This window comes from Phaseolus vulgaris, chromosome 1 (assembly GCF_051622355.1).
Source record: "Phaseolus vulgaris cultivar YP4 chromosome 1, ASM5162235v1, whole genome shotgun sequence".
NCBI lineage: Eukaryota > Viridiplantae > Streptophyta > Magnoliopsida > Fabales > Fabaceae > Phaseolus > Phaseolus vulgaris.
In genome coordinates this window covers 51,518,137-51,537,784 of record NC_143498.1, presented here as the reverse complement: position 1 = coordinate 51,537,784, position 19,648 = coordinate 51,518,137, and the positions used below count along the sequence as shown (strand labels likewise).

At 33.1% G+C, this 19,648-nt stretch overlaps 3 protein-coding genes across 6 annotated transcripts; 1 reads left to right on the top strand and 2 right to left on the bottom strand.

The window, feature by feature from the left end:
- Positions 1-2,514: 2,514 nt before the first annotated feature.
- Positions 2,515-5,649, bottom strand: LOC137814880 (Pyridoxal phosphate (PLP)-dependent transferases superfamily protein). Of its 2 annotated transcripts, none has more exons than XM_068617805.1 (2): positions 3,801-5,649; positions 2,515-2,818 (listed from the first exon to the last, which is right to left on the bottom strand). In XM_068617805.1, exon 1 carries the CDS (start codon positions 5,158-5,160, stop codon positions 3,805-3,807), a length of 1,356 nt encoding a protein of 451 aa, XP_068473906.1. In that variant the 5' UTR covers positions 5,161-5,649; the 3' UTR covers positions 2,515-2,818; positions 3,801-3,804. The 2 variants fall into 2 exon arrangements, with proteins under 2 accessions (XP_068473906.1, XP_068473907.1); XM_068617806.1 differs by having other exon boundaries at positions 3,777-5,551.
- Positions 5,650-9,201: 3,552 nt separating this feature from the next.
- LOC137814879 (aspartic proteinase) lies at positions 9,202-13,402 on the top strand. Of its 2 annotated transcripts, none has more exons than XM_090293687.1 (14): positions 9,202-9,281; positions 9,993-10,371; positions 10,448-10,508; positions 10,635-10,729; positions 10,820-10,932; positions 11,043-11,211; positions 11,348-11,387; positions 11,661-11,725; positions 11,801-11,914; positions 12,010-12,074; positions 12,449-12,602; positions 12,706-12,825; positions 12,954-13,042; positions 13,154-13,402. In XM_090293687.1, exons 2-14 carry the CDS (start codon positions 10,015-10,017, stop codon positions 13,236-13,238), a joined length of 1,527 nt encoding a protein of 508 aa, XP_090149813.1. In that variant the 5' UTR covers positions 9,202-9,281; positions 9,993-10,014; the 3' UTR covers positions 13,239-13,402. The 2 variants fall into 2 exon arrangements, with proteins under 2 accessions (XP_090149813.1, XP_068473905.1); XM_068617804.2 differs by having other exon boundaries at positions 9,202-9,291; positions 10,002-10,371.
- A 1,314-nt stretch (positions 13,403-14,716) lies between these two features.
- Positions 14,717-18,574, bottom strand: LOC137814878 (D111/G-patch domain-containing protein). Of its 2 annotated transcripts, none has more exons than XR_016514673.1 (8): positions 18,290-18,574; positions 17,880-17,958; positions 17,189-17,384; positions 16,270-16,424; positions 15,877-16,168; positions 15,667-15,770; positions 15,372-15,525; positions 14,717-15,147 (listed from the first exon to the last, which is right to left on the bottom strand). XR_016514673.1 is itself a non-coding variant. In XM_068617803.1 (8 exons), the coding sequence occupies exons 2-8, from the start codon at positions 17,949-17,951 to the stop codon at positions 15,058-15,060; spliced, it is 915 nt and encodes a 304-aa protein (XP_068473904.1). In that variant the 5' UTR covers positions 17,952-17,958; positions 18,290-18,574; the 3' UTR covers positions 14,717-15,057. The 2 variants fall into 2 exon arrangements, 1 of the variants encoding a protein (XP_068473904.1); XM_068617803.1 differs by having other exon boundaries at positions 15,877-16,020.
- Between the last annotated feature and the right edge of the window lie 1,074 nt (positions 18,575-19,648).

Sequence of the window (19,648 nt, the reverse complement as noted above, 5' to 3'; positions counted from 1 at the left end):
TGCGCTCTGTCAAAATACCATAAATCCTCTCTATTTAGAGATGCCCAACCTCAAGCTTGATTTGGTTTGGTTCAATTAATCTTATAAATTTGAAGGGCATTTGTGAATTTAAGATTTTTTTTAAAATTTTGGAGAGCCAAAAGAAAATTATCCCATCCTACCCTAAAAATTTTGTTGGATTTCTAGATTAATACGTGTTTGTCCGGCTCACAAATATTTTTATATCTTTTACAAACAAATATTTAGTTTTAGATGTTCCTTAAGTGCAATATGGTCGTTAAGTAAACTTTTAGTTTTACAATAAAAAGATTAGGTATAATTTAAATCCATGTTATTATAATTTTTTTACCATACTATAACCATTTTACTTATATTTTTATCTTATTTTATTTTCATAAATTATTTTAGTTTATTATTTAGAATCTTTGCATAGTGGCAAATTCTTATGTAGAGTTGTGCAAAGCTATACCTTGATGATGTGAACAGCCTAAGTACTGTAATTTCGTACCAACACACTTGTTATGATGAATTAATGCGAACAAGTAACCGTGAGATATTGGGGTATTTCTTGAAAGTGTCATTCTTCTTACAAGGATAACCTTAGCCATTGTTAACAATTTCTGAGAGGCCTTATAGCAGATAAATAGGATATCGAAGGTGATGTTAAAAATGGCTGTCAGATGTGATGTAAGTGGTAATTTCTTCAACCATTGCTAACTTACTCAATGCATGTCCAAATAAAAACAAGTGTGCATGTATATAAGGTAAATATGAGTAGAGGGTGGTGATTCCGAAGAATCTAAGCCTATGCCAATTGTTCATGTATGGTGATGGGCCTGAGAAGCCATTGTCATTGGTATCAACACAGATTTACTCAAGACTGTCACAACCTCCTTTCGAGCAACTCCTCAGCATTAATAATGTCTTCTAATAAGCAATTTTGGGAGCGAGTAAACTAGGGATGAATTCATTACACCTTAGAATAAAATATCTACATATTTAAATTTTAGCCTATTCTTTAGTCTTCCATTCTAAGTTCTCCACTGTAATGTCAAACCTTGTGTTTGACCTTTATGAAGGAACATGCAAAGTATCCATGGATATATGGATACTCGAATATATAAAAAAAAGTCCACTGATATTTTTCAAACAGATATAGATAGATCCAATTTAAGTTTAAATAATTAACCATATCAGAATCTCATTAAATACTAATAACACAAGTAAATCCATCTCACAAAATCCTATCTGAGTCCCTTTCTCTCCCAACAAAAAACAAAAAACAGAAGATATCTAAATGAAACTCACAGTCATTATTTTTCTTTGTACTAAATACCATTTCTTAGCAGAAAAAATATTGATTTTCCCCTTCCATCGTCATTTCTCCATGTACTTTCTGCTATACCAACAGTAAAGTGTTTTTCGTCCTTATAAAATTCAAATATTTACTTTTCGTCCATCTAAAAATTTTCATGCAGGTCACTCACAAATAAAAATGTGTTAGCGAAAAAAAATTCGGGGGAACATTTGGTTAAATTCAACAATCATTATCAGACATAACGTGCATGTCTAATTACCCTTTGATAATGCTAGTATTACCAAGTTTTAGTCTAACAAAGAACTAGTACAATCATCAATTGTGATGTGTAACCAAACACACGTCCCATGTTCTTCTGCACATAGTGTGAGCCCGAAAATCATTATCACCTTTTAAAATCATCTACTGTTGCAGTCTTCGAATCCGTCCTTTATAAACCATGAAATACAAGAAATCACCCCTACCTCTAACTACAGGTGCCACACTCTAAATCATCGTAAATAAAATAACCTAAGCAGTCAGAATGAACCAACTTCTATAAGAGGTTTAGTTCACGAAGAAGCCAATCAAATCTCCATCATCCAAACAGAATCCACCCCTACAGCTCATCGAAACTTTAAACAACCATGTTCCCCCATATATGCTTTGCAACACACAACAGAATCCACAGAAACAGAACACAGTACAATCACCAAACCAAATCTCTCTTTAAAATAAACCACAACTGTTTTAGCTGCAGGGTATTGATGACTAAAAGGGTGGGATTGATGACTGCTAATAGGGCTTCTTGTTGGAACAGGGAGCACGGAGTGTTAGACATGTGTACGAGATTTTGACATGGGAAACCTACACAAATGTAGTAGGAAGTGTTATGGTTATGCAACTTTGGTACTCGGGACACGATTGTAATGGGAATACTTTTGACATGAAAATGTCACAATGATATTCAATGGGTTGATATTGATAAGAAATCCACCAACTAAGATCCTTTTTGGGAACTAAACATCCTTAAAAGATACTTGAAAATTAAATTAGTAAGAACAATTAAAAAGTTACAAAATATTGACGTACTAGGGGTAACTATCGTACTCTGTTGATGAAAAGATTTGCATTAAAAAGGTGTGTGTAATAATTATCTCACTTCATTTCTTGCACATTTCTTTGGAAACAAAAAACTAAGTAAAAGCAGCTCAAGATTAATCCTAAAATATCAAACTTAAAGATTATGGAAAGAAATTTACATAAAAACTAAAGAAGTTTACTTCAATTGACACAATTTTAAGGCATTAAATTGTCACAGGATCATGATTATGTACAAGGATATTTCCATCGATCTCGACATTGAAGCTTTTTCTAAGAGTTTTTTCGCAGCAAAGCTAATATGAGCAATTACTGTAGCTTCTTAGCAAAACCTGCAGTCTATGGTACCGAAACCATCACAACTAGTCAAGCTTGCAAGCAGCTTTTATTCATCAGAAAGACAACAGTGACACCTCTCAACTGCAAATAAAAGAATATCACTCTAATAAGAGTAATACCAAATATAACACAACTAGAAGACGGCAAACAAAATTAAAACAACTCACTAAATTTCTTTGGTTAAACATAAAATGGACACTAGTTTCAAAAGAATGTTTTACCTCTATAACTTTAATAATGTTCTAAAACCAAAACATACTTTTTACTTGCTAATGGTACCAACGAAAATGGGCACTTGCTGTTTGCCGAGGTTAAAATTACATACTATATGATACAACAGAGTAGCAACTTTTTTTCAGTAATGCTTTATGATTTATTAAGGAAATATTAATTTACCCTTTGTTGAATCTTCTTGTTCCAGTGAGAAGTATTTTACAAAAGTATTGGTTTCAATGGACAAGTACAGAACAAAAGATTCTTATGGAAAAATCACAGAAGAGAATAACACCAGATGTACATGATCACAATATATATCATTATCAATATCAAACAACATTAAACTAAGGTATCCCGTGCCTAATACTCTTTGCTATGTGAAGCTAGGTATAAGATCAAGGTTAAATTATGAAATATGATAAATAAAAAATTTGAGATTTTAAAACATTTTTTTAAGTATTTAAATTTCATAATGGATGAAGTTCAACTTTTAATATGTTAAAAATTTCCAAATATTTATGTAAAGCAATGTGAATCAATGATGTTTTCAATCCAGTTATACCAGCACCATTACTCCTCCAACAAATAAACCTACAAAGGAACAAACCGCACTGATGCTGCAATTCTGTGGAAACAAAACTTTTAGACTAGTGGAATAACATCTGCAGTGGATTTCAGTGTCTGCCAGTGTTAACTTCTTGTATTTATATTTACATTTTCAATGGAACTGGCACCACATTAGACCACAACCACCAGCTTTACTGCAGTCACATCCAATTGCAAAGTCGACATTCACAGACATTTATTGTTAAAAATGAAGTACCATTCAAAGAAGGTTAGACCAAACCTCTTCAACCCGAAAGACCAGCAGCACAAGTAAACCCATTTTGCACAAGTTGGTTAACCGCATCCCTGAACTTGTAATAGTCATCAACTTTGTTATACACTTGATGAGAAATTCTCGCATACCCAGTAATCACCCCAACTTCCCCCTCTCTTGGGGGCCGATAATATAACGGAACTTCAACCCCAAAAGCATCCCTCAATTGTGTTCTCAACTCGAGAGCATCAGAATCACTTCCAATCCCCAAACAAGCAGGCAAACCAACCATAACCATGCTAGCACACATATGCGCCGGACTCCCGAGCCGAGTACCCCATGCCTTCGCCAACATCTCACCCATCTCCACAACAGCCTCATGATTCCTCTTCTTGATCCCCTCAATACCCCCTTCAAACCGGTTAACAAACTCCACCGCAGCAGGAACAACCAACTGTGCACTATAATCCCTGGTCCCAATCCAAGCACTCTCCACAGCCAAGCCATTGCCATACTCATGAGACACCACAGGGTGATGCAAATCAGAACCAGAACCCTTAGGGTTCCGACGAGTATACAAAAACGCAATTGAAGGTGGACAAAAGAACCACTTATGCAAATTACTAGTGTAAAAATCAGCACCAATTTCCTTCATGTCAACATCAGTGCACCCAATGGAATGTGCAGCGTCAACAAAAACCTGGTCCACCCCTTCCTCCCTGCAAATCTGAATCAACTCCTTAACAGGAATAACCACACACGGCATGGAAGTCACGTGATCAATCACCGCCAACCTAACCCTATTCCCGTTACTATTTCCTCTCTCCAAGGCCTTCCTAAACTCGGAAACGATCTCGTCGTTGGAGTTAACAGGGAAAGGGAGGGGAACCTCGACAACATTACCCCCGGCGCGAGTGACGTACGCTTCCATGGATTTCTTGACAGCGCCGTAAGCGTAGTGGAGCATGAGGACGACGTCACCTTTCTGGAATCTTCCTTCGCGGAAGTTCCATGCGGCGTGCTGGAGGACGATGGCGGCAGCGGTGGTGGCGTTGTCGACAATAGAGATCTCATCGACGTGGTCCGCGTTGACGAGGTCCTTGATTAGGGTTCGCGATTGGAGGATGCCGGTTTGGAGGTCATTGAAGTAGAAGTGGTCGGGCTGGCGGAGGTACCGGAGCTGCCAGCGGTGCTGCGCGGCGATGATGGAGGCGGGGCAGCAGCCGAAGCTGCCGTTGTTGATGCGCGCGACGGAGGCGTCGTGGTGGCCGAATTCGGATTCGATTTCCGACGCAGTTATAAAGGAGGAGAGTTTGGGCTTTTTGGCTACGCGAGAACCGTTGTGATGATTGTTTTGGTGGATATGGTTATCGGTGGTGGAAGACATTGGGGTTTTGAATTAGGAGAATCGATAAATTAAAAGAATAGGAACGAGAATTTCACCATAAGAGAACAGAGGTGGGAGAGTGAGAGAGAGAGAAAGAATAGTACATTATAGATTAGGGGAACAAGGACAAGTGGCTAACCCTGTTTACCTCTTCTCTGCTTCCATTTAACACATTAATTAATTCACCATTCAATAATAACAACAAAACCAGATCAAACAGTATTCAATGTACCATTGCTGCTACAGATTTGGATTCTCCATTTATCACTCACTTCACCTGTTCACAACTTTTACAAATTATATCAGAAATTCTGTTTCTGAACGTCATCCATTACCGACAACTTGCAAACAGGTTCATTAAAATGAACGGCGGAGGAAGTTTGAATACGGCAAGAAACACTCGGTTTTTCATTTGCTTCACCTTCTTTATATGATTTGGGTTAGACTAAGTTTTCAAATTGGGATTTCTTCCTTCATATCCTCACTTTCAAAAATATCGAAATTATCATTTTTATTTATTTTACAATTTAGAATATAAATATTAAAACACAAAATTTATATTTTACTTTATACAATCTGAAATACATTATCTTCGAGGTTGCTCCAAAATTTGATTATGCAATCCATAATCCAAATTTTATTGTTGATTACTAAAAAAATAATATAATTTTGTGGAAGATGAAAGTATTGTTATATATAAATTGACCTGGGAATATTTTGATAATTTCACAACCCCATAGGAGTTCATATTTAAATCACGGAGTGCAGAAATGGAAAGCCCTGTTTTGGGTCAAGGCTATATTAGCCTGCATGCTAATAGTCTGACCCGTTTATTTTAAAGTATACTGAGATATTCTTGTTAAATATATTATTAAATAAAATTTAAATATATTATTTTATATTTTTTCATTTATTTTTGTAAGTATAAGAAAGTTTAGAATATAAATAAAATGTTGAATTTTGATTTTAGACAAATTAAGAAAAACATTGCAACCAATGTTTATAGTATGTATATACTGTGGTGTTTTAATTCAGGTGGTTAATTTCATAGTGATATTAACTCTTCTTCTTAACTTTTATACATCTTTACTTATTTTAATCACACATATTATAAATGTAGGAGATATTAATATGATTATTTCAATTGATATTTAAAACAAATGACATAATATTGTTAATACATCTTGTTATTTAATATTAAATTTTAGATTATTGAACATTGTATATTATGATATTTTCTATAGACAGGTCATAAGTTTTTTTTTTTAATTTTCAATTAGGTAAAAAAATATTCATCGGTCGTGATGAACATAGTCTTACACACTTTAAAGCTTTAATTATATATTTATTGAATTATAATAATAAAAAAATATTTATTTTAATTAATAATTATTTATTTGAGTTTATTTGTATTAATATTGTGTTTTTATTTATATTAGACGATTCAATGTTTCTTAAAACAGACCATTTGACTATACAATATAGTGGTTACAAAGAGTAGAAGGTTCAACGACACACCTGTCAAGTGTAATGAAGACAAATGTGTAGAAGCAAATAAAATAGACTAGACGATCTGGTAGATGGTTTGAAGGAAGAATCTACAATTGTGAGTGAGCCTGGTCAAACAAAAGTTCAACTTGTTGCTTTGAATCAAAATAAAAAACAAAATATGAGTTGAATAATAAGATAATAAAATCTACAAAATCTCAAAATATAGAATTGGAAACAAACCATCTAAAAAAATACGAAGAAACAGAGTTCAAGATAAAAATGGAAACAACATATGATAATTCTTGAAATTTAGAAACTTAGAAAATGTGAACAAATATGTGATGGAATATATTTTCGAGATTCTTTACGCAAAGAAGCCCATAAAAAGATGCAAGCTTTAAGGAGAACAAATGGAGTCTTTGTAAGAAAACATGTTAAAAAACAAAACATCATAGTTTCTTCATTGTAATTCTTTTGTTTTGCGTTCTTAAGAAAACTTCAATCTCTTAAGTCGATTCTCTTATGTTTTTGCAATGATCACAAAATTAATGGTTTCAAATAATATTTCAATATAAATCAATCCATAAACATTGATTCCGATTTAATCGTTATTTATGGATATTTTTTTATTATTGGAGAAGAGGGTAACTCAATCCATTCAAATAATTCTTTGATTGGGATAATAGTTTTTTATTTTTAAAGTCATAATAATTTTTATCTAACTTATCGATGTGACACATTTTATTTTAATTATGATTCATACGGTTGGATTTATTTATAATTTGTAGAAATTTTAAACTAAATTTTAACCTTTTGGATAAAAAAACTTGATCCAAAATAAACTTAGTATGGATCAAGTTAATTCGGTTTATGTTTGATAAGGAAATGCTCAAATTTAAAACATTATTCTAAATCGAAATGTTTTGATTGATTCAATTGTTTAATCATCTGTACTCTTATGAATAAGATGTGTTGAAGAATTATGGTTCAATTCACATAACTGATGTCTAAGTATCATAATTTTGTTCTCTCTTTTCTCTGTTTCAATCATTGCAAATGACGACAAATATGAAATGTAGTTTTGTGCAAACACACGAGACGTTCATTTGTGCACTAAATTTGCGATAAAACCATGACGTGAACGTAACTGCGTAAGACACCACACTACGGTAAATGATCCATACCTTCCCATTTCTATATATATATATATATTTTTAAATTCCAACAATACTTTTATGATATGATGGAAAATATGATGTAAAGTAAAAAACTTAAAAAAATGTGCATTATTTAAATTTTTCAAAAAGTTTAACAATTAATAGGAAGGTGCAGGAAAAAGTATGGAAATGGAAAAAAAATTTGGCCGGTAAATTAGGTATTGTTTAAACGAAAAGCCCATTACGAAGCCCAATAAATAATACAGACAATGGTTGGTAGGTCATGTTTGGTTTGGTTTGTGTGGATTCAAAATAAAAGACTTATTTTCTGATGATGGCAGGACAAAATCACTTTGCGCCAAAAGTAAATGCAAACCAACGAAAAAAGGTAATTGCACGATAACGTGAAAGTTCTTGGAAATTTCCTTACGAAATATGTAACGATGATAACTAGTTTCATACTGTTTTTTATTCACTTTATTATATTGTTTATCTTTTCTTCTCTTCTTATATTTCTTAAAATTATAATCTGCAATCTCATTAAAGAAATAAAAATGTGTGTATTTTAATATAGCACGACATAATTTTTTTATTCAAAAATTTTCTTTTTGCGTACCTTATCTGTACAGTTGTCAATCTTCTAAATCCTTACACCAACTTCTCCATGTGGACGGATATTTTAATCACATTATTTGATCTGAATTATTTTGGCTCAAATTTTATAATATATTATCACTATACGAAAAACTTAGGTTTCGTAATACATAAAACATATAAAATAAATTGAAAAAAAAATAAATTAAAATTGTTATCCTTGGTCAGCTTGTGTAAACATTTAAGAAGCATCTCAACATATTATTCTTAAATCTTATTGGTTCTAAGCAGAATGAAACACGCCACCTACTTATTTAAAATCATAAATGTTATTTATCCTATATTTTACACCAATGAAGACATAACTATTTTATATTTATTTTTCTAACAGTGAATCAATAATAATTAAAAGTTTTATCATGAGAAACTTCACTCGCAGTATGAAATTATGAATCACGCATTTCCCACTGCATATGCCCTAAATAAATAAATAAAAATTGTAGTGTTACCGTTACCACCGTAGAGAAAAAAGGAAGAAACAAAAGTAATATTTTTTTTTTCACTTTTAGGAAAAAAATAATGTTTGATTAAAAATAATCAAAAACATTTTTTTGACAGAAATAGACTGTGCCAATCCAAACAAAAGTCATGAATAAGACCTACAATTTTTTGGTGTGAAGCAGATATTTCTGAAGCAAATTATTTGTTTTTATTTGATAATGTTAATTAGGTTGCAGGTATAGCAAGTTACTGCTATCCATCAATTATTATTTATTGGTTACAAGCTTCCATCTTTTGTGTGTGCTTGTGTGGGTCTTCTCTCTATTTCATCCGTGGGGCGCTCATAACAGCAACATCAGCTTCTGCAGTAGCTTTAAGCTGCTTAAAGGTTTTTTTTTTTTTTTTTGTTTTTTTTTTAAATATTTTTATCATCTTAGTGCATTCGACCCTCTTGATTCCTCTACCTTGTTTTTGTTTTGGTTTTCAATCTTTGATCTTGGAACAGGATGATGAGTTTAGTCCAGTACTGATTCTGCTGTAGTTTAGATTTAGAGGAATCTGTGTATGTGGGTGTTGGGGATCTGTGTAGAAATGTTTGTAACATTAGTAGACTGAACTGATTCTGTTTATTATTATTTTTTCTATGTGCTTTATGTTTTTTGTGTTAAACTTGTGGAGGACACAAAGATAAATCAACTGTGAATAAAGCTAATTATAACTCCCAAGTTTGGGGTGAAAATCTTAGCAATTTCTTTTCCTTTCTGCCTCGTTGACCAAACATGGAAACGATAAACGTTTGCTCAATGTTTTTTTTTTTTTTATAAAAAAATTGACTTGTTAGATGACTATATATTCTAGACTGTATAGGAAGCTAAAAAAATTATTGTGAATATGATGGTTGGAGTAATTACTGCCCGAACCGTTAAATATCTGTAGAAAAGAGGATTATGTTTTTAGATTGGCTGTGTGGAGAATATACTACAAGAACTTAGTATCTCAACTGTTTTATTTCCTTTATTGTTCCATTCTTACTTGCATTTTGTGTAAAATTAGGACTGTATTCAGTTCAACTTACTTTCTGATTACCTTTTACGGCAGATTTTCCTTGACCATGGAGCAAAAGCATTTGATGGTGGCCTTCTGCTTATGGGCTTTAACATGTTCCCTTCTTCCATCCTTCTCCTTTGGAATTCTTAAAATTGGTTTGAAGAAGAGACCACTAGATCTTAATAGTATTAATGCTGCTAGAAAGGCTAGAGAAGGTTTAAGATCTGGAAGGCCAATTATGGGTGAGCATAATCAGTTTATTAGTAACGGAAAAGGTGAAGATATTGTACCTTTGAAAAATTATTTGGATGCTCAGTATTTTGGTGAGATTGGAATTGGCACACCGCCTCAGACGTTTACTGTTGTGTTTGATACTGGTAGTTCCAACCTTTGGGTTCCATCATCAAATTGCTACTTTTCTGTGAGTTCAACTTAACTTTATGTCTTTAGAAATATGTACACATAAGCTTATCATATTGACTAGTTTTCTCTCGCAGCTTGCTTGCTATACCCATAATTGGTACAAGGCAAAGAAATCCAGAACATATGTCAAAAATGGTAATTCCTTTTTGTGATTATTCATGTTGATTATAGTGGTACTGTGAATTAAATGCTATTCTATACCTTATTGTATGTCATGTAATGTTAGTTTAATCATAAGTTCGTAAATATCTTGTTGATCAGGAACATCATGTAAAATAACCTATGGATCTGGATCAATATCTGGTTACTTCAGTCAAGATAGTGTTAAAGTTGGCAGCGCTGTTGTCAAGCAGCTGGTGAGTACTCTTTTTGTGAGCTTCCACTCAATATAGATTGTACAAACTTGTAGTAGCAATACTTATAAATGTTACTACATGAAACTGTAGGATTTCATTGAAGCTACCCGAGAAGGAAGTCTTTCCTTTCTGTCAGCAAAGTTCGATGGAATACTGGGACTTGGATTTCAGGAGATCTCTGTTGCAGATGCTGTGCCATTATGGTGTGTTTAACCCTTTCTTTTGTCATTTAATCTGTATCTAATTTCATTGTTAGAGTTGGACATGGATTTTTTTTTTTCCTTTAACTGACCAATCCATCATAAAATCACAGGTACAAAATGGTGGAGCAAAATCTTATCGGTGAGAAGGTGTTTTCGTTTTGGTTGAATGGGGATCCAAATGCAAAAAAAGGTGGTGAACTAGTTTTTGGTGGTGTTAACCCGAAGCACTTCAAAGGAGACCACACTTATTTTCCAGTTACTGAAAAGGGTTACTGGCAGGTTAGCAAAAACACATTTTATTTTATTAGGATTTCCTCTTAAATATATTATATATATATATATATGTATGTATATTTATGTATGTATGTATTTATTCATACCAGAAAATTCTCTAACATGAAAGTTTTCTTTGCAGATTGAAATTGGAGATTTTTTCATTGGAGGTGCTTCTACAGGTGATATTATTGTTCCCCAACAATAAAAACTTCTATTTTGGGGATTTACTAATGGAGTGATTGAGTGGTTAAGATGATTTGGAATATGGTATAGGGAGTGAATTTAGAATGAACTTTTTACTTCCTCATACTTGAATTTGTTCAAGAATATAGTATCAACAAAACTTATCTTTACATCAATGTTTGTGAAATAAGATTTTTTTTTTATCTTATTTTGTTGCATATGCTTTGATTAATGTGCTTCTAATTCTGAAACATATCAATGTTTTTTAGGTGTTTGTGAGGGTGGCTGTGCTGCTATTGTGGATTCAGGAACATCTTTGCTTGCTGGTCCAACAGTATGTGCTTCCATATTTCTGGAGTTTTTTGCTTATTTATTCTTATTTATAATTTCTGTTGACCATTAATTTCAGCCTGTTGTAGCTGAAATCAACCATGCTATTGGAGCTGAAGGAGTTCTCAGTGTAGAATGTAAGGAAGTCGTTTCTCAATATGGAGAGATGATATGGGATCTCTTGGTATCAGGGGTATGTTTCAATTGAACATGTTTTTTGGCTTGTGATATTTTTCCCATTTGCATTTTCACTCTTTGGACCTAAATGAGTTTGATATTGTTGTGTAGGTGAAACCTGATGACATATGCTCACAAGTTGGTTTATGTTCTTCCAAAAGGATTCAATCTAAGAGGTCAGAAAGGTCTATGGCCCTTGTATATAGATGTCTCTACTTTCTGCTTCCCTTGTACTGCTTTTTCACCATATTTGTTTCATTGCTAGTCAATTTTGTAATACTTTGAAGAGATTGGATAAATGTTTGATGCTTCTTTCTATTAAGGTTAAAAAGTCAGAGGTATCAATTCCATGCATTAGCAAATAAGAAATGACGAGTTGTTTAAAAAAACTGTCAGGAAACCCTCATTATATTTGCATGTACTAGCTTACTAGTCTATGATTCTATTCTGTAGCTATTGAGAGTTTAGGTTTTGACCTCACTCATGCTAAATTCTATATTTTGTCTGAAACAGATTTTCCTAAATTACATTGAATTCTATTTTTGTGCAGCCCTGGGATTGAAATGGTAATTGAAAAGGAACAGAGTGAGTTGACAGCAAGAGATACTCCTTTGTGTTCTTCTTGTCAGATGCTTGTTCTTTGGATCCAGAATCAACTAAAACAAAAACAAACAAAGGACAGAGTATTCAACTATGTTAATCAAGTATGCCCTTCGCACTATCCCGTTCACAAGCTCAAGCAGTACTATATATATGGTTTAGAGTACTTACTAACATGTGGTTAATGTTTGTTTTGATTTTTGGCAGCTGTGTGAGAGCTTGCCAAGTCCCTCTGGAGAGTCAGTGATAAGCTGTAGCAGTATTTCGAAGATGCCAAACATTACATTCACAATTGGAGATAAACCTTTTGTCCTTACACCAGAGCAGGTTAGGATTTGAACATTCCATAATCTAAATTACATTGTGGCTTTGGTGGATGATTATATTGTTATCTATAGATAGATAGATCAAGGCTAGGTATGTAGTTATTCTAAGAATGTTTTTTGTGATTTCAGTATATTTTGAGAACTGGAGAAGGCATTACCGAAGTCTGCCTCAGTGGGTTTATTGCTCTTGATGTTCCTCCTCCACGGGGTCCATTGTGGTATATTAACTTCTTAAATTCCATTTAAGATCACATGTGCATACAGAATGTACAGAACAACCATGAATGAAGTGTTTTGTTCCTGATGCGAGTGTATGTATGTGTATGCAGGATTCTTGGGGATATTTTCATGAGGGCTTATCACACCATCTTTGACTACGGAAATCTCCAAGTTGGGTTTGCTGAATCTGTCTAATTAGTAATACTAATTATGCTTCTGAAAGATATCTTTGCAATCATTTCAATACTTGTTACTGTAATGTAAATAAGTTGTTGTAACATCTCTAGCTGTTTATGGAATCACGGATGTCTTTTATCCTTTTAAGACGTAGAAATAAATTTACATTTGTGTTGTGTTTAGACAGTTTTTTAAGGTGATTTATGTATTTATTTTATAATTTTTAAAATATTTTATCATAAAGATTAAAAATTTAAAAAGAAATTAAACTTTTACATAATTATGAAAGTATTTTTTGATTATTTGAAATTGTAGCTTTTTAAATTTTATTAAAAAGTGAAACATTGAAATGTTTTATACTTTTTTGTTCTTTCACCTCTTTTTATTCTATTCCCTCTTTCATTATTTTCTTCCAAATCTTTTTCTCTCCATTCCGTTCCCTTTCTTTTCTACCTGTGTTTTTTTTAGAGTTTTATTAATATGAAATGTCAATATTTAAATTTTGACATAAAATATTATTCTTAATTATTAGTTATTCAAAATTATTTAATGTTGAAAGTTAATTTTTAAATATATATATATATATATATATTTTTTTTTTTTCAGGATTTAAATCTTATCCTCATACTACTAAAAGGATGTTTTGTCTAATATTTTTTAATAATTTGTTTTGTTTATTATTTATATATACTGTTGAAACAAAATTGGACTAATTCATTAAATTATTGTTTCCCATTATTTTTTAGGGTTTTAGTTACTTTTATTGCAACGGTTAGGTTTAGATATATACAATAAATTATTATAATTTATTAAATAGATTTTTTCCACTAAATCGTAAGGATTAAATTACACTGTCAAAACTAAGAATTTAAAATCTAATGGATATGAATTGATTTACTAATTCATATTTCAAGTATTTCAATATTTTTGAAATTGCAAATCTGCTTATCTAAAATAAAACCATAATCCATCTTGCAAATAAAAATTTGACAACCAATAACTTCTAATTCTTATTATAAACTAGAAATAGAAAAAAAAGGGTTCGAAATAATGTCTCTGCTACTAATATACTTAAGCTCCTTGGCATAGCAAGGGCGAATCAAATTTAAAACAACCATATTACAACTATCTTTTAATACTAAAATACTAAATTATTCAATAAGAAAAGTAATAGAGTTCTAAGATGATTGTATCAAAAATTGGGTACTCAATATCACCTATTGTAGCTTCATTTTTTACCATTTTTTACTCACAAAAATATATTTTCATAATAAACAAGTGGAACAATAAAACTCTCAAGAAAAATTCGATTCTAGCAAAGGCATCGAACAAACAAATATAAGCTCCAACAGCCTAAACATTTTTCAATGTCATCGTCATTTCCTCAAGGGGTTCTGAGAATACATCACTGCATCTAACCAAGCTTTGTAGTCACAAATTCACAGACTTCAGTAATGGGGCATCGGTGGAGCTAACGAACGATAGTTTTGTCATCATTAGTAACAACAACCTACTTAATTTTCATTTGCAACATATTCGAAACCACATATCCAAGTTGTTGGCCGTGGCCTAACATCATGATTCAAGTATCAGTGGAACTATGGAAACTAACATAACCATTGTACCCACGTAAAAAATATAAAATCCTTGCGAACATAACATTGTCACACAGATAAGTAGGTAACATTTTTGGTCTACCAAACTATCGTGAAATTCCAAATGTTTTCTTCATCTTAAACTGAGGATGGTGGCAAATATTGAATAAAACATCTAATGCAAACCAAACCACGATAAATGTCACAACATACTGATACGTCACTGCATGAGTAATGTTCCTTTATTCTTCATCGCTATCATTACTAAATATAGAGGAGATCGGAACACTTGGCTTTTTTGCAACATTTTGTTTCTTGGCACCAACTGTTATCTGTCAGACATTGTGGAAAGGAAAATGATATTATTAGCATACGGAATATGTACTTTGCAAGAATGCAAAAGGAACACTAAATGGATTGCCAGGGTTGAAGTGTACAAGACTTGAATTGGAACAGAACAGTATCAAGAATTCGACAGTGAGATGTATAAAAATTGCAAGCACTCCAAATTCCCAAGTACTAGAAGGACAATTTTTGTTTTCTTTGGTGGACATACCTTAGATGCACTGCCTTTAGACGAAAACCCAAACTTCAAAGTATTTCGCTGCTCCTGATCTGTAAGTGCAGTAGCAGTTCTAGATTCAGAGGACGCTGTTCCTGATCCAGACTCTTGTTGCAGTTGAAGCCGTTGCTGCTTTTGAGCATCAGCACTGATTGACATTAAGGAAACCAAATGACAGTAGAGAATGTCGGTAAAAATTAGAATATTGACCCCCTGGCCACCCACCCATAACCAAAACAATAAGGGAAGAAGAGAGTAAAAATAAATGGCCATAGGAGCAAATGGATACATCTGAGCAAACTTTGCCATTTCTCTCTCTTGACGCTGTTCTTCTCGCTTTTGCCTATCATCTCGACTACTACCACCATGCATTTCCTTCATTTGTTTGAATCGCTGTAGTTAACATCAAGGATTTAGCATTGGGAAAGAAAAAAAGAGCCAATTTGGAAATCATGTTGACAAAAAGCAGAACCAAGTAACTGTTAGTTAAAATGTTAACCTTTCTGTGATTGTGATCATAAGAGCTCAAGTGTGCTTCAAATTCCATAGCTAATTTGTATTGCTTGTTGCAGAGATCACAGTAAAACACCTTTCGGATTTCTTTCACTTCAGTTTGAATTTTTTGCTCACGTTCAGCTAACACCTGAATTTTCATAATGTGCACGAAGCAGGCAGAAGAAGCCACCAGGTAATAAAAACTGCAGGAAATTCTCAAGACCTTCCAAACTTGATGGTTCCTTATGACATACCAATCCGGTCAAAAGACATGCATATATGCTATATGCAGCCTTCTGCTATGAGGGGTGCAGGTTTGAGAAAATATAAACATCAACTCGATACTACTATGTGGGTTTTGCACTAAGAGCAACTACTAAGGAGTGATAAATCATACCTCCCGCTTCTTCACATGTTCTTCTGTCTCCTCCAACTCAACATCAAGTTTTTTTCTCTGGATATTTTCTTCTGCAGTAAAGAAATCATCTTCTTCTTGCTTACCAACTCCCAGTCTTGGATCTCTAATCCCAGATTTTATTGGCTCAGTGATTCCTGCACACAAGCCCAGGTCAATTTGAAAAATAAGATAAAGCATTTAAAATAAAAGGGCAACACTAAAATCAAATCACTTTCAGCTTAAGCATCCTCTCAATCAGGAACATATAAAATTAATACTGAAAAAAGGAAGTAAAAAATGAACTTCTTGTCAAAATCTGTTTCAATCAGAGGCAAGTGCAAACACTCAGTTGATTCAATAAATGAAGCAATTTAGCCCCGGACCAGAGAAAAATACAACTTTTCACTCAGAAGGAAAAATAAAAAGCTTGTCCAAATAACACTTTGTAGAGCATTAACGAGGGTGCTAAAGGTCTCATTAGCATATTGTATACAAATATAAAATCAATTTACATGCTGGAATAAAATAACAAAAATTGAAGCAATCTTTGCCATGCCTAGAACAAATTACTACTACTAGGTGTTGATCTATGGAATGACTGAATGAAGCAGCCCTAAAGACCAAAATAACAAGATTTGAAGTCATGTCAGAGAGTTTTGCTCTCTTTCCAACCACTCCAGGGGAATAGAGAAGAAAGTGAAGAAAATGGACATAAAGGGCAGGTTCTAACAAGACAACGAAGGAGGTACAGAAAGGGCTGCACAGAGGGGTAAGGGGAGACGTCCAAGAGGAACTAAGGAGTAGGGAAAAATTGTGCAGCACAGCAGAAGCTAAAATAATGGGTAAATGCATTATGTAAATATTCATAAATAGAGAAACAAATTATTAAAATCAAAGAAAGTAATAATATAGTATAAACCTTGTTCATCCTTCCCAAGACCCTTTCCTTTCCATCCCATCTTTTGGAGAAGCTTAAAGCCAATATTAGATGATGTTAACTGTGTGTCCAGAGACGCTTGCTCAACGTTGTCCAGATCAACATTTTCTGTTGGCCTGTGGTTGATTGGCAAGCGAAAATCCTGTGACAGATTCTCAACAACAGAGTCCTGATATGCCTGAAAAATCAATTCATCTCAATACAATGGAAATCACAGTAATAGTTGCATATCTAACATGTCTCAAAGACACATTATCATATTCATCGAGTATAAATATAGTACACAATGTTTTAAATCCCAGAGAGCACCCAGCCCCAAAAATTGCTATAGCGGGAAAGCAGCTAGCAAGATAGCTGCAATTTAGAAATTTCTATATAGTTTAGTATGCTAAATATATATAAATTCTCAAAAATGATAAAAAAAAATTCAAAATGAATACATTCATAATCATAAAAAAAAAATATAGGTGTCTTAAACAGAACACACAAGTAAATGGCAACAAAAGTTTTCCAGATAGGAACCAGGAATCATTATCTTCTAAATTCAGGTCTTCATAATCATTTTCACTACAATTACAGAGGTAAGTTCAATTTTATTTTTTTTAAATTGAAATCTCAAAAACCCTGTAAGCACGCACACGACTCAATTGAGGAGATGGGAGACATCAATTACCTGTTCCCTTTTAGATGGCCTCCTGTCACGGCCACCTGTTTCTTGCCTACCATTGGTCCATCGATAGTCCATTTTGGATCTATACAAGAAACAACAATCACACATAAGATGTAAAGACATAGCCACCGGGAGAGTGGGTGCACTGTTTACTACATCAAGGTGGAAAAAATGAGCTGAAAGGAGAAAACACAAGATGAACCCAACATAGATTGAAAAGTACCGGGCAAATTGTACAAGAATAACCACCCTCTTGGGAAAAAAAAATTACTAGCTTGTTGAAATTTAACCAAAAGAAAACAAGGAAAATTGTCGGAAATGAAAATTGGAATCAGATCCAGAAAACCGTGGCTGAAACAATCTACTAACAAAACCACGATTAGGAAATATTAGTGTTTGAGAAAGTACAAAACCTTGATAATAGGATGAAGAGAGTAAATTCTGGGAAAACGTTTCTTGGATGTCGTCCTGGTTAGATTTCAACGCAAGGTCTTCGGCTTGAGATATTCAGATTTGATGAGATGAGAAAATAACAGGATCAAATTAAAAGCAAAAATTACAATATTTTAATATTAAAAGGTGTGAAAATAGAAAAATGGAAAAAGAAGAGAGAGAGAAAGATGACGAGTGGTGGATATTATTGGGTTGAACATTGGGTTGGTTTCATTCAATTTGGGTTAAACCTAAAAAGTGAGGGCAATTTCTTCCTCCACCATATCAATTTTAACCTACACCTTTTTTAAATTTCCAAACTTATCTTTATTCTGAATTTAAAAATAAAAAATAAAAAATATAATTAAAAAATAAAATAAAAATTCTAAATAAAAATTTTTAGAATTCAAAAATATGTTCTGAAAATACAAATGTAGAATATTTCTGGATAAAAGGTTTTGGAATTAATTTTTATTTACACCCTTTTTATTTAAGGTTATTTTCGTTATTTTAAAAGATAATTTTATATTTTTAATAACAAGTTGGGTGCATCTTGAAATTGATATGGTGCAAGGAAAAATTGGCAAAAGTGAGTCTTGAGATCCGTTTTGTGTGTTTGGGGCTTGGGCCAAGAAAAGAAGCGGAAGCTAAGAGTAAGAATAACTACGGAAACAAGCCTACCTTTGGTTACTATTATTACTGTATTACTTATTTATTTTTTAAAAATTAGGGATGGCAAAGCGGGGCGGGCCATGCGGGCCGGTCCGCAGCCCGCAGGTAAAAAACGTGGGGCGGGATGACCTTTTCAACCCGCTAACCCGCATTAGTCCGCAACCCGCGCGGGCCAGTAGCGGGGCGGGGCGGGCTGGCCCGCAAACTCGCAAGAAAAAATATTGGCACTTAGTAGCAGCAGGGCAACCTAAACTAGGTCATGCCAATTAAATCAATTTCAAACACGATAAAAATTAAATCGATTTCAAACACGATAAAGAGCAAGACACCAGCTAGGGAAGGAGAAGTAAACCGAGGGTATTTTAGAAGTTACCCATGACCAAGCCTTCAATTGAGCCAAAAGTTATCTTATTTCTATTGTATTATTTTTATGAAAAATTAATTAATTAATTGTCATTGTTTTAATATATGCAGATGACGGAGAAGATTATAATTATGAGATGAAGGTTCTACTAAGGTGGCATCCAATGTTATTGAAATGGAAGAATGTTAATAATGTTTATGTTTAATGTTTTTGAATTAATGTTTATGTTTAATGTTTTGGAATTAGGTATTTTTAATGTTTTGGAAGTGGAAGAATAGTGATATTTGATATTTATCTTAATGTT